This window comes from Corapipo altera, unplaced genomic scaffold (genome assembly GCF_003945725.1).
Source record: "Corapipo altera isolate COAL_440 unplaced genomic scaffold, ASM394572v1 47, whole genome shotgun sequence".
NCBI classification, from domain to species: domain Eukaryota; kingdom Metazoa; phylum Chordata; class Aves; order Passeriformes; family Pipridae; genus Corapipo; species Corapipo altera.
This window is the reverse complement of record NW_020884897.1, coordinates 6,699,516-6,714,631: the sequence shown is the minus strand read 5'-3', so window position 1 is coordinate 6,714,631 and position 15,116 is coordinate 6,699,516. Positions and strand designations below refer to the sequence as shown.

Below are 15,116 nucleotides of genomic sequence, written 5' to 3'. Positions count from 1 at the left end.
CCTGGAAAGCACTCTAGGTACCTGTGAACAAAACTGAATTATAGAAGTAAACCACATGAACAAATTAGAATATTGTTGTGCATACTCTGCCTAATTACAACTTGCAAAGTTACTCAGCTACATCTGAGATGTTAAACACTGATTCTGTTTTTTGTAGTCATTTCATTTTAAAAGCAACTAATAAAAACAGAAGATGTGGGAGGGACCCAAAATTTAGCAGTTGGAGAAAAACAGTCCTATTTTCTGAAAAGGATGATTACCTTCAGTGCTCTCCAAAGGATAGGCTGATACAGTCTATAGAGCATTTCTTCTACTCCTTGACGAACTCTACTTTGTTTATGAAAATAACTCAGCATCTAAAGAAAAACAAACAAACAAACAAACCAGTCCCCAAACCCATTTTAACAGAATTTTTCTACATTCAACAAGTGATAAGGAGTTGTCTCATTTCAAAGTTTATGTAAGACCAAAGAGTTTTCATAGTATGGAAAACGATAAAGTTAGACATATTAATTGACCCTATATTTTAATAAAGTCTCAAAAATAATAAAACTAAATAGATCTAATAAATATCAAATTTTATAACTTTATAGATCTACAAATAAGAAAAAGCAGTGGCTAGAGAGTTTTACAGAAACAACTCATATTTTGTTACAGTAAAAAAGTGTTTATAAAGTAACTGTCAGAAACACTTTGAAACCATGACATTATCAACTACAGATAAATAAGCCTTTTCTCTTTTAAGAACAAAGGAACATTATTTGGTAAGTGGAGTTATCCAAATACAAATCTACAAAGGTAATACATTTTTAGTGCATTGATGACAACCAAGTATCAGCATTCCTTGGGACTCAAACCCGTGCCTAGTTGGCTAAAGATCCTCTTATTTTTGTATCTAAATTATGTAGAAAAGAAAAAGAAAGTGGAAGACAGAGCAGAATATGAGAAAGAACATCGAGTAACTTGATATGAAGTAATTCTTCCACCCAATACACCGCTAAGTTTGAAAAGAAGTTCACCCTCTAGTGGTCAGTAGTTCAAGTATTCACAGCTACAGATGGATGGGGAAGACTGGGAATAACATCCACAGAAAGGACACCCTAGGAAAAGAACAGCTTTTCTCTGGGTTTTGAACACAGTGGAGCAAAGACATGTTACAATTTATAAGAGACTATGTAGCTCTTGTTTCTACATGATAATAAGGGATCTAACCCAGGACTAATGGCAAATCAATACTGCCTTGTAATAGATCTCATCAGAACAGGTGAGTATCGGATATTTGCAAGACAGACATTTGTGTTACAGCCAGAACTTTGAATTCAGGAGGGAGAGTTATCTGTGTTGCTCTCCCCTCCTTCACTTCTCCTCCAACAAGAGAAAGCCCAAACTTTGCTCAAGTGAGTGACTGTGGTTGGTTACTCTCCCAGTTGCTACAGGAACTTCTGGATTCCAAAGGACCATTTTAAATCAAATTCCTGCCTATGGAAAAAGAAAAAATCACTCAAATTTACTCTGAGACCCACCCTCCTTGCAATCCAAAGATAGATTTATTCACTGTCCTCTTTCAAGATCAGAAGCTTCTGAGCCTGAAACACATGAAATGCCCTGTCAAAAGTGTATTCCATCCATCAGGAATCACAGGACAAGGAAATCCTACAGATATGAGAAAAGAAAACAGAACAACCCCCCAAAAAAACCAAACCAAACCAAAGAGCCAATATAGTAATATATGCTGGTTTGTCAAGATACATATTGCATATACCACTCACAGACATTCACTCAGTCACTGCCTGCCCTGTGGGGTGGGAAGAGAATTGGGAGAGAAAAGCAAGAAGGTCATGGGTCAAGACAAAGCAGTTTAAAGTGAAGGAAAGAGGATCAGAAAAATTCCCCAAAAATGATGCAAATGCAATCACTCACCACCTCCCACAAGCAGATCAATACTCAGCCGGTCTCCAAGCAAGTACTACCTCCCCAAAATCCACTTTTCCTGTTTTTATTGCTGAGCATGATGGTTATATGGCATGGAATATCCTTTTGGTCAATTTGCATCAGCTGTCTCAGCTGTGACACTCCCAACTTCTTCCTCATCCCCAGCCTACTTCCCTAGGGAAACAGTGGGGAAGAGAAAGCCTTGGCACCACGTGAGCACTGCTCTGCTTTACAGGAACTTACCTCTCTAACTTTAGAATGAACAGAAGAACTTCTGGGAAGATGAATTCCATGATGCATGAAATCCTGGATGCAGTTATGTTCCAGTTGCTATAGTAAGAACACACACATGCTACTGTTAACACAATAAAACAATAATAAGCACTGTAGGTGTGCAGTAACTATATTATTCTCTAAAACAAGCAAATGAAAATAGTCTTTGATGTTATTTCTTACTTGGCTTCTGCTTGGCCCAAATTTTTCCATGCTGCAGGCCTGTCTTCTTAAACTGATGTTCAAAATTTCAGAATATACAGCTAATCCAATTCTCAGAACCTAAAAGCACCCCCACACGGCAAGTAAGAAGTTTTTGGTATCTGAAATTTTGCTCTAGAATTGTTGTGATGCTGTAAATATGCTTTTGATCATCTCCATGGAAATCCACAAAAACTGGATAAATACTTGAGCTATCAACTATATAAATTTGCACATACTGAATAAAAGCTTCCATAACTCAGATAACTAGTGTGTCTATGAAAAACATGGTGTATGTGCATAGTTGTGCAAACAATACTTCAGCTGCAGAATTACAGGTGTTTAAATGCAGCCAAGCTGATCACAATGGGCAAATATTCAAAGCATGACAAGCTGTTACTCTTTGACAATGCTGAAGATGCCTCTTCCTTGGGGAAATAATTCCTTAAGGTTTGTTTAGGAACATTCATGAGGTTGAAAAGTCATGTATGTTCCCCACCTCGAAATTCAAAATTATCCAAATGAAATTTCAAGCACAGTGTTACCTCTATGAATTCTCCTGATACCTTCTTCCAGGACCTGAAGTAAACTTCTGCAATGTATTCCACCAAGGATCTGTATTAACATATGGGAAACACTTTCAAGCAAGCATCCTAACCATATCTATGTACAATTCATAAAGTTTTTTAGAAGTACCAATAGTATTCTTAATTCTGTGCATCAACATTATTGAGATGAAACCACTTTTCAAGTCTACACAGCTAATTACAAAGTTAATTAATGAAGCCAAGCACTATTACATAACATAGGAAATACCTCTCATGAGGGGAGAGTCAAAACATTGGCACAGATATTTTATCATTTATCTCACAATGAAAGCCTCAAATTCTTTATACAGAAGTACTGGTATATATTATTCTAACTGAAAACATTAGAAAGCCTCTGATTCTAATATGAATAGTTAATTCTGTAACATTTCATGGAATAATTAAAAAATATCCATTTTTTTCATCCATCAGTTAAGTTCTCAGGCTATGACTGATCCTGAAAGTCACTTCATATAAGAACATCTGTATCCAGAATCCTACCAAGTTAAATCAGAGGTTGCTCATAGGAAAAACCAGAAACCTCCTACAAAAGAAGAAATGGACCTGGGATGCTCACACAAGCACTGCAAGTAACCCAGTCCAATTTCTATCAGTCATTTGCTTTAGCTAATGCCAAATAAGCATTTTACAATACCTATAACTAGGTATTGTACACCTAGGCAGGTCAGAGAACTATTAAATGAAGTTGCTGAAACCATATGGCAGTTGTAGTCAGCAGATTTGAAGGTTTCTGGGTTCTGATATATTTATCAATACACTGTGTGTTTTTACAGCGAGACAAACAAGATTTTAGCTGAGCTCTTAACCATCATTAAGTACTTTAAGTGTGATGCATACCTTGGAAAGAACTGTAATTGGTTTTTAACAGTTCCATGTATCATCCTAATGAAGTTTATATTCCAGCTGAACAAAAAACTCAGGAATCTTCTTCCCTGTGCGGAGAGGAAAAGAGGAAAAAGAGGAAAAAACAGAGAAGTCAAACCTAGGAGGAATTCCCACTTTAAGAGATACCTCAAAAATCAGTAAATGCAGAGCTTAAAGATCAAAAGAAATCACATCTTGAATTTTAGAAGTGTAGCTGAGATGGAAAAAATTAAAGTTTCTTAATTTTTAAACAGAATTCAAGCATTCCTCATACTGTAGAGAAAACACAAAACAAATGGACACGTGGATGACACATCTGCCTGCACTTTCTCAGTGTCCATTCTGCTTTGGCATGACTTCCATTAGTATTCCAAAATGATAAGGGACTGTGCAACTCAGGACTCTCATATGGGCCAGAACACCAGAGCTCTGTCAAGTGCAGTGTCATTGCAGGATGAAGGCACAAATAAAACACCACCACAACTCTACCAGCACTGGATATGGAAACGTTTCTGAACAAAGCCACGGGGAACAGCTGGGCCACTGAGGACAATAAATGTTCTGATTAGCAAGGACAGTTCCTTTGCTATTGCACGAAAGGTAATGTTGCAAACCTCCTGGAGTTGCTTTCATTCATGAAAGCAGAAACACTTTTTTTCTCATATTAGCTTTCGTTCACTTTAGCAAGTCAGAAACAATGACAACAATCTGACAAGCAAAGGCAGTGAAAGGCTATGGATGAAGGAAATAAGCCATTGCTTTTCCAGAACCAGCAAGATCTGCCCATGGAATTGGAGCCTTACAAAGTATCTGTACAGGCAGCCCCACTCCTGGTTCATCTTACAGATGAAGTGAAGGCATCCAGCTCCTGAGACTTTAAAATGCTTGATCATACATGAGGGTGAGTCAGCCAGCTGTAAGGGTCCTTTGTACCTGTCAGCTTTCTAGCCAAAAATAAATCAGGAAAATTAATAAGGAAGTGCAACAGTAAAGAACAGATTGGCAGAAGTGCAAAAGGGTCACTGAGCAAACAGTTAACAGGAGTTAAGAGGTACTTCCAGTGAGAGCTGGACCAACAGTTGTATTCACACTTATGACAAAACTGAGAAAATAGAATGCCAATCACACTTTGAGTTGGAATATCCCAGAGTAGGGGAGATGGAAGGAAGCACATAGCTGGAAACTGCCCTTTAGTGGAATTCATAGTTTAAATGCCTTTGGATGAAGAATTCAGAAAATCATAAAAATCAAGGCCTAAAGGCTAAATACAATATCAAGATCCTTGTCTACAGGTCTGATGGAATCCTTCCTGTTGTCAATGAGAGTTGCTTCTATTTAGGAAAAAAACACAACTTACTATTTCCTGCTTTAGTGATCTAATATATATATATAAGTCCCAGTGGACATGAAACACATTAACATCCCTGACAAACCAGTAGGTCAAGGGAGTCTTGGCCTACAGCTTCTGCCTCAATGAGGCAAACATGAGGACAAACTCAAACTCATCTCATCTTCTACAATCCCAGCAGCAAGAAAGATAATAAAAAGGCACCAAGTAGCTTTCAACCAATTCTTTTTTGCCTTAGATTTCAAAAGACTGAGCCTGATCCTGAAAATTATGGTAAGTGCCTCTAATTTAATCTGCTGCCTGTGATCAATGGATCTGAAATCATCACTGGGATCAACATCCACAGTATCACGAGAGGTAAACTGCTGATAGGTGAGCAAGACTGTGAAGTTGTCACCTTTGGGGTTAATAGATTATCAGAGTGTTGGTGGCTGGTGCTGCTGTGCTTGTGGACACTGTACCTGTGCCTTAGTCTGCTGCACACACACATGGAAGGGGAGCAAGGAAGGAGAGAGTACAACAGACCTACCTCTAAAGGACAGTAACACGCTCTGCAGGGCTCTCCAGCTGTTTGACAGGAAACCCCATCAGAACAAGAATGTTTTCTTACATCACAGAGGATCACTCCACTAATGCAGCCTGATAAGCCTCTGAGAAATATTACCCTGTGTTGAATAGCACAGCCTGGGAAGGCAGGAACACTGAACTCCTCGATCTTGCAACAAGGTATAACTGTACAATTCTGTACCAGTTTAATCTGATTTAGAATCAGGGTGTTTGGAACATTCCTGACCCTTCCCTTCAGTCTTGCATATGATCAACCAGTCCAGGCAGTTAATCTGTTTGAAAAATAATCTTCCTCTGAAAAAACAGCTACCTCCTTCAATCAGCCCATGACATAGCTGCTTCAGCATTCATACTGTGGAAAGGAAAATGGGAATGCTCAAAGCCACCAACTTTGTGGCAGGTATCTAAAACCTGCACTATCAAACATCTCACCTAATTCACTTGCTACCCCCATTTTTAAAATGCCATATCCCCACACTGCCACAATCATGCAGCAACCTTGGAGCTTATTTTATGACAAAAGTTTGTATATTCCATGAAGTGGAAGATACATATTTTAAACATGCAAGGAGGAGTTAGAACTTCAGAGACAATGCCAGGTGGTCTGGTCACTTAACCAAAAAAAAGGTTTGGATACCACTATCCTGGTGCACAAGCACAACCTAAAAACTCCAAAACAGCAATTGCTCACTGAGAGAAGTGTATGTAGTCAAATAAAATATCTCTCATTTTGCTGTAAAGTTCGGTTCTTTTTATTCTACTTTCAAAACAGACTATGGCAATGCAATCTTCTAAATGGAACCATTTAGAAGGAAAATTATTTTGCTACAGTTATCTGTCTCCAATAAAAGAAAAAACTGCTATAAAAGAAGAGAATTATACCAGGGAATGATTTTAAATATTGAGGGACATGCACTGAAAGCAAAGCACTTGGTTCTTATTACCTCAAGATACAAGAACCGGATTGAAGATTTAGACATATATTGTCACACTTTAGTGTGGAATAGAAATAAAGGTTTTTCCAAATGAAACAGAATATCACCCATTTATAGCCTGGAGTCAGAGCTGATTTGCCTCATGTTGCTACCTACTGTACTGTAAAAAAACACTTAATGCAAAACTATTAAAAGCCACCAAATCTCACTGGCATAAAATCACAGTAAGATAAAATTTTGCTTACCTCTTCTTTCTTAATGTGTTTTACACTCATAAAACACTGAAGCAACAAGTCCTTGACTTCATTACTCTCCTCTGAATCATAATCAAAACAAAGTAATGCCTGATGTAGATTCCACAGACGAACTATATCTGCACCCTGACAGGAAAGAAGCAACCCACATTATAGTGAATAAGGTATTGCTTTAATGCACAGACACATTTAAAGGATTTTAAATAATGCATTTAAAATGCATTGTTAGGCAGAAGATTTCTAGATTGTAAAATTATGAGCATTAATTTCATCACGTCACAGGGAAAAAAATATGTGTAACTGCAGAAATAGTGATTTCCACCAAATGAAGACATGCTGAAGTACAGAAAGAAATCTGCCATTTCATACAAAATACATTAAAACCATATTATTCCACTTTTGAAACTTCATACAATAAACACAGTTAACAGGGTAAAACAGAAGAAAATGTAGTTATTAGGAAAAAAGAGAAGAAATAAATAAGTAAAAGATACATATATTGGGTTAGCACAAAAGATGTATATCACAATAGTCCAAGTAATTCATGCATTTTAAAAAAAAAAGAATTTCAGTCCAATAATAGAGAAGGAAAATTATTTGTAGAATGATAAAGTGTAACATAAAATGAAGCTTCCCACAGAACTTGCTTTTATGAGTAGCTGAATATAGTACTCAAACCCTGGATTATCTAAGAGAGTTAACTGCTATCGAAACCTTGGTCATTGTATTTGACAAAAGAGTAAAAAGATAAAAAAGAATGCAAAAAACCACCCCAGTTCACTTGTGAAACTGATGCTAAAAATCTTTAAACTTTGTTCTAGAGAAGGCAACATTTTATTGGAGGGATCATCTTTCTTGACTTATTAAAAAATAATCTGTAAGTCAATATAGCTTCAGCATACCACAGCAGCTTTATGCAGGCTTTTTCTTAGCAGAATGATAAATAGAGTCTTCCCCAGAACCTCCTTCCCTTCCAGTCCCTTCTGCCACCACATTTCACATACACGTTGGATAGCATCCTGTAGGATTTTTTCAGACACAGGTAATGCAGGAAGAATACCTACAACAGTAATAAAATAATTATTTACTGCAATGAGCCAAGTTATTCCCGTAAAACAGTAGCCTGTTAGCACACTAACTGTACCTCACAGTGTCAACCAGCTCTTGCCACATTTACACACCTTAATGGCTCATTCTCACTGCAGGTATTTAGGCAGCTCTATCAACTCTCAGGATTTGGTCAAGTTTTTTGAACAGTAATAATGGAATCTTAAGTTTTGCCTTAAAAATAATATAAGTCACAGGATAATCAAAGTTACCTATCATTGAGTGAACAGCTGGGAGAAAGAAAACTGTTTAAAGTTCCAACTTCTAACTTGTGCAGCTGATTCTTCAGTAAACGTTCCCTTTGTCCCAGTAAGAGCTCACATCAGTACCAACTGTTCCCAGTACCAACTAGTAAACCCACGACACCTGGGAATTCTGTTTCACAGGGCAGTTGGATTTCAGTCAGATCAAACAAACAGCCCACTATACACATTTGTAAAAAGCTGTATTCTGTAGAGATAAGTACCCACCATTTAATATAAAAACACATTCTAGAAGAGCTTTGTAGTTTGCATTTTCATCCACCGCAGGTATGGAAGCAGTCACGACAGCTGTCACTCCTTGGATTACTGTTACAGTTTGTTTCTGAAAGAAAGCCATGTAAAGGAAACAATTCTGCAGTTTGTTTTGGACTCAGAAGATAATTTCAACAAGAAATCAACCCTAGCAACAGAGAGCAGAGCTCAACTATTATGCTTCCATTTTGAAGGAGTATACTGGCACCCAAAACCTATCAAATAAGAGGCAAAAGAACAGAGTTCTAAAGTACATCTGCTTCAAAAAGTTTGAAGAGGGCTTTCAGCTCCAGCTAGTAGATAATTGTGACTGTACACATGTATCCATTCCTCCACTAAAAACCTCATCTGCAACAAACCCACTCAAACACATCCATTTCAGAGCTAAACAAACCTTAACTAGCAGGGTCTTGTGCAACTCAGGAATGTGTAGATCTGCTCACTTTGGATCCAGGTCCATGATTCTGCAGGACTCTGAGTGCATGACTGATTTTCTACAAGCCTCCAGGTCTCCCCAGTGGTTTCCCCACTACATTTCTTTCTTCAAAATTAAGTAACCCTTTTCCCTGATATTCTCAAGACTAGATAGACTACAGCAGAAGGAAGTACATGAGGGTCTGAGTCAGAGAAATTCTATATAGGCTACATTTGTGGAAGGGACATTCAAATATAGATTTCATGATCTCCATTCAAAGAAATGGCATAACAAATCAGGTACTGAATTTCTTATAGTAGATGCCAGATACTTAAGGAACATTTGCAATATCAGCATTCATTTACTGAAGTAAGACATACAAAAAAGCCCAATTAACTCCACTGAGAAAACTACGTCACATCTTTCATAATTAAAATTACCAGCAGATCTAGTGTTTTATAGTACAGACCAACCATAAGTTCAGCTTAACCCATGCATAAATTAAGCCAGTTGAAAATGGGCAGGGGGGGGTGATGTTTAGAACTGATCTTATTTGATAAGCCTTGCATGTTTCCAGATGCCATGGAAATATTCCATTTCATTTCCCCAAAAATATGAAATGCTCATCCTATTTTCATTTTACAAGATTCTTACAATTTCTGGAGTTATCTCGACTTCCATGTGACCATCACTTTTATCATCTCCAGTCCTCTGCCACGTTTCCACAGGACTCTCCATCAAGTTCTCTGTCAACAGCTGTGTCAGTCTCTCCCATAGCACTTCCTTTTTTTTTCTTGGCAATTCCTGAAGGAGTTCGTTCAAGTCAAAACGGTCAACTGTATTTTTCTGTGAATGGTCAGAAGATACCACACAATTCCACATCAGTGAAGTGGCTTTTATTTCATCATCATATTTTCTAAAATTAACAGGTTTTTTTACATTAAGGAGATAAAATATAACTTCTAGAAGTTATATTTTTTTTTAAAGAGCATAAGAAATTCCTGCTACTTGACTCTTTATCATGAAGTAAGAGAGCTGCTCTTGAGACAAAAGCCCTTGAGAGCAATGGAGACAATTCCATACCCTTAGCTAAGAAGCTCACAACTGCACAGAATTAAAGTCCCTGATCCTGTCTTTGCTATCTTAAATATAGATTGATGGTGGCTGTGGAAAGAAAATCCTGAGGCAAGGACTAGAAATGTAACAGTCAGTACAGCCATAGGAGACAGCACTCCTGATTCAGGAGTAGGATCTGCACATGTCAGTGCTCTGTACTGTTTTAAAGCCCCCTTCACATCCCACCCCTGAGCACATCAGCCCCACACTCTCCTCTTCAGCTCTGTTGGCATCAAAGAAGGGCTGGCAAGCTGCTGGGAAAGGGAATACTCAGAGAAAAGATGAGAAGGAAAACCGGGCACAGCCAAGAGGAAGTACAGATGATTTTTGAGATGTAATTTGCAACACTGAAGTGGAAGGTTTACTGGATCAAAAGCACTTCAGAGTAAAGAGGGAGAATGTCTATGAACTTGAAATAAAAACATTTTTCCTAAAAAACAGGAATCAAAATGAAAAAGTCGAAGGTAAAAAGAAAATTAGAAAATAATGAAAGAAGCAGCACTAAGTATTAGAACGTTTCCAGAAGGGTAGGAGAAGAAAGATCCTGTTACATATTTATAAGAGAATTTCTATCCTATTGTACAGCTGGAAACAAATACAATAAACCAAAGGTCTCACAGGGAGTTCTGCAGCCCTCTCCTTCAAACAAACCCAAAAGACAGGATATTAAGATTGTACTGTTTTGAATAAAAAGAATGAATTCATAATAACACTAGAGCTTTCGAATCTTTCTTTGGGATGATCTGAGATAGAATTATTCCAAAATTTATAAGGGAAAAGGATCACACTGAACTACAGTCATATCTGTGACTCCTATTTTTCTGTCTAATAATGTATTTTCTTGAATTGGAACAGGATTTAGTGGAAAAACCAGTAACTGATCTGGATTTCTTTCCCCACCCACGGCGTGGGGCTGGCCCAGTTCTAGTTCCATTTCCATCTGAAGAACCATTGCGACGCCTTGAGGGATGGGGAAAGGGAAACTCCAGGGGTATCCCAGGGCTTTTTCAGGCCCTGAGCCTGGAGGGGAGAGGTGCTCCCCCCTCACCCCCCGCACGTGGCCCCATGGCCGGCAGGGAGACAGGGCACAGGACACCGGGTGTGGAGAGGAGGCAAGAGCGAGTTTATTGTGGGGGATGTTACATTTATAGGGTTTAGGAGGATTCACAGAGTAACCAATTAGAAGTCTCAAGGGGTTTACAGGAACCCCAATCACAGGAAGAGGTTAACAAAGGCCAATGGGACACACCTCAGGACACCTTCCCAGGACATTCCTGCATGGATAACAAAGGGGGTGCTGGGAAGAAGAAGCATGTCTTTGCAAAGACACCACCAAAAGCCATTTTAAAACCTGTTTAAACCACAGTTTTCCCATATAATGCAGGTTTAATGCTACAACCTGATAAAGACCTCAATGAACAGCACCACATTATGATTACATGTTTAAAAGATTACTAAGAAAGAGAAGTGAAAAGCCCACAACAAACCTTGAAGGAAAATTAGCAAACCCCAGGAATTTTAGAAGATGCAAATTAAACAAAACATTGAAAAGAAAAATTTAAGAGGGGTGGTGTGTGTGTGTGTGTATTTAGAAATAGACAGTGAAAGAAGTAGTGGTGCTAAGAACAGAATTTAAAAAAAAATCTTAAAAGACAAATTCTGAAGCTAACGCATCAAGTAAAAAAAGCAGGGCAAATGTAATACAAAAACTAAGGAAAGCAGTGAAGTTCTAACCATGCTTTCTGCTTCTTTCTACATTTATATATCCACTTTTAAAGGACAGAATACACAACCACAGCCTCCTCCAGAAAAGCAGTCAAGAATTTCTCAAGGGAGATCCTAAAAGGAGGATCCTCATCCTAACACAAGATACACACACCCTCCATCTAAGGGTTTCAAAAGGAAATTAATAAAACAACTCAGGTCTCTTGGACGCCAAAAAGTACTCTGCATATTCATGTTCCCTTATGCTACAAAGGCATGAAAACAGTTTTAATCAATATTCTCATTTTAGCTGGTGACAAAGTTTCCAGAGATGCTGGCAACAGCTGAAAACTGTTGCAAGAGAACTCTTGTGAATTGGTGATGAAAAATAAAAGGACGAAAAAAAAAAAATTTTCAATCCAAATAGGCCAAGATATGTTAAGATAAATTACTGAATGCAGATGGCAGAAACAACACAACCAAATCAATTGAAAAGGAAACACTCCAAGTACCATATGTTATCCTAAACAAGTTTCTTGTTGAAGTGGTTAGATTTGGGGGAAAATGGGAAGGAGACTTTAAACAAAGGCACTCTGGTTATAAAGTTGTCATCTATAATCACCTGCATGCATGCAACTGGAAGAAATAACTAATTTCTTGGAGAGATTCAATGATGTTTGGGAGATGAACTTCTCCAAGTTTATTATACAGAATGTGGTTGTGGGTTTGATACATTTGCTGCATTAGTACATGAGTTCATGCCTCTGTGGACATAGAGGTCAACTGATCCACTTACTGCACACTGACACAGATAATATTAGCAAAATACTGATTAGAAAGCTTAAGAAACTAACTTCACAACACCATTTATAAAGGCAAGCAAAAGATGTTTAGAAGAAATCAGGTGTATCTTAATACCAGACAGATTGAAGTTTAGTGGGAAACACCACAATGCAATTATCTGTCATTATTATGCCAATATCATATATACAATGTGACAATGAACTTTTAATAGTAGATTTCAGGGGACTTCTTTTGTTGTTCCTTCCACTTCTCTCCATTTAGAGAGAGCAATCTATCCTTTCTTGGAAGCATTCAGTGATAAAAAGAACTATTAAAGTACAACTAAACATGGACCAAAGAAAAATGGACAGCCAAAACTATTACATGAATGAACTAGTGAAACATGCCTCTGCTATGTTTGTATATTAACTCATATTCATGACATACCAATAAACTCTTTCCTAGGTTGAAATTTAAAAATACAACACTCCACCAACATCAAATCAGTTGGGGTTTTCTTAGTATTGCCACAGTACTAATAATTTCTTTTTTAAAAAACTACACTGTTCATGGAACCACCAAATGTCTGAAAAATTAGTTGGTTTATAAATAGCAACATTTCAGCTTCCACAACTTTTTCAGCCCATGTTCCCTTAAGTGCCATGTGAACTTATTTTCTACAGCAATCATTCCAGCACATCTGCAAGCATCAGATTTCTGTCCCTACGTCACACAATTTCTGCATCAATAACAGCCTTATGATTTCATAAGTGTATCACTGCAGATACAAGTGCACACTGGGTTACTCACAGGATTCTGAGTGTAACGCAGGAACTCTTCAATTGACTCTTTAGACACAACTTCCAAAAATTCTTCACGTTTCATCGTGGAATTGTTTTTCCTTGTTATATAAACAAAACGTTAGACAAGGTACTGTATCTCAAAATAAGATCGTTTTGGCCTCAGTCACAGTTATATATTAGTTATATATGCAGCAATTATATATGTATTACAGTAATTATATATATATATATATATAAAACATAGTTATAGAAGTTTTCCCTTCCAAAATACTGAATCAGCATCTAGATTCACAACATCACTAGGCTGTAGGGTTTGCAAGCTTTCTTTTTAATTGTTTTTTTTTTACTAAACTAGTCTTAAAGAAGAGCTTTTAAAGGATACTTTGATTTTTAAAAAAGCACAGTGTATTATTCAGCACACAGCCCCTATTTAAGCTGGCCATCGTTCCCGACAACAGCGTTTACTGGTATGAAAAGTACTGAGGGGTAGTAAAATAGTCTGCCACTTTCCCTCCTGTCAAGTGAAAACTTTGCGAAATGGGCTAGGCCACCTTTTGATACTAAGAGCTTAATTTGCGCACCTAAGCATTCCCTCCATCCCGGGTGATTCCTGACGAGCTTTCCCCATCCCTGCGCGTTGGCCACATGACAGAACGGGGCGGGGGCCACTTCTGGGCCCCGTCCCGAGTCACCCGGGGGCTCCCGACAGAGAAACAAGCGGGAAGCCGGACGGGCCGCTTACCTCGGGCTCCCTCAGAGCGGCGACACCCTCACGGACCCGCGGGACGGGCTTCCAGCGAGGAACCGCGCGGGAGAGAGGAGCCCGCGCCGCTCGGCAGCACCGCCGGAGGAGACACCAGCCCCGAGACCGCTGGGACGGGACACCCTTGGACACCCCGGGACACTTGGGGACACCCTTGGACACCCCGGGACACTTGGGGACACCCTTGGACACCCCGGGACGCCCCCGCCCCCTCGGTCCCTCCCTCACCCGCCGCTTTTCGAATCCTCCCGCGCCGGGCGCTGAGCGCGGGCAGAGCTCCCGCCTCGTCTCGCGAGAGTTCGGCCGCCGCCACCTCCCCTCCTCCCTCCCCCCACCGGTCGCTTCCTTCCCGCGCGCGGCCCCGCCGAGGGCGGAGGCTGCGGGACCAGCCCCCGGCACGGGGCGGTGTTCAAAAGTCACGGAGTCGCAGTCAATTGGGTTGAAAAAGACCTCTGAGATCTTCGAGTCCAACCTGTGGCCGAACCCCACCACGTCAACCGGGTCTTAGCACTAAGTGCCACGTCCAGTCTTTCCTTAAACACCTCCTGGGACGGTGACTGGGCAACCCATTCCAATGTCTAATCACCCTTTCTGTGAAGAAATTCCTCCTAATGTCCAACCTAAACCTCCCCTGGCACAGCTTAAGAGTGTGTCCTCTCATCCTGTCGCTGGTTGCTTGGGAGGAGAGCCTGACCCCCACCTGGGTACCACCTCCTGTCAGGGAGATGCAGAGGGGCATAAGGTCTCCCCTGAGACTCCTCCAGGATAAACACCCCCAGCTCCCTCAGCCGCTCCTCACCGTGCCCTTTCTGTAGAGACCTCAAAGGTCTCTATGCCCTCAAACTGGGATAAGACACGCTCAGTTAAATACAAGTTCAGGTTTAAGAAATGGTATGGCTTCTACGGATTTCTGGTAATGTGGAATTTC

At 39.5% G+C, this 15,116-nt stretch overlaps 1 protein-coding gene across 4 annotated transcripts in view; it reads right to left on the bottom strand.

Annotated features, from left to right (window-relative positions):
* Nucleotides 1–14,469, bottom strand: part of NCAPG2 (non-SMC condensin II complex subunit G2) — a 43,160-nt gene extending 28,691 nt beyond the window's left edge. For 3 of the 4 annotated variants that reach the window (XR_003528517.1, XM_027648549.1, XM_027648551.1), the window contains exons 1-10: nucleotides 14,168–14,423; nucleotides 13,433–13,529; nucleotides 9,674–9,865; nucleotides 8,560–8,674; nucleotides 7,885–8,042; nucleotides 6,974–7,108; nucleotides 3,852–3,946; nucleotides 2,952–3,021; nucleotides 2,176–2,262; nucleotides 261–356 (exon numbers count right to left, since the gene is read on the bottom strand). Coding sequence is in view for 3 of the 4 variants with exons in the window: in XM_027648549.1 (XP_027504350.1) it covers nucleotides 261–356; nucleotides 2,176–2,262; nucleotides 2,952–3,021; nucleotides 3,852–3,946; nucleotides 6,974–7,108; nucleotides 7,885–8,042; nucleotides 8,560–8,674; nucleotides 9,674–9,865; nucleotides 13,433–13,507 (1,023 nt within the window). In the remaining variant the exon portion in view is untranslated. Of the gene's footprint in view, nucleotides 1–260; nucleotides 357–2,175; nucleotides 2,263–2,951; nucleotides 3,022–3,851; nucleotides 3,947–6,973; nucleotides 7,109–7,884; nucleotides 8,043–8,559; nucleotides 8,675–9,673; nucleotides 9,866–13,432; nucleotides 13,530–14,167 lie in introns of all 4 variants that reach the window. The other variant, XM_027648550.1, reaches the window with a different exon arrangement.
* Between the last annotated feature and the right edge of the window lie 647 nt (nucleotides 14,470–15,116).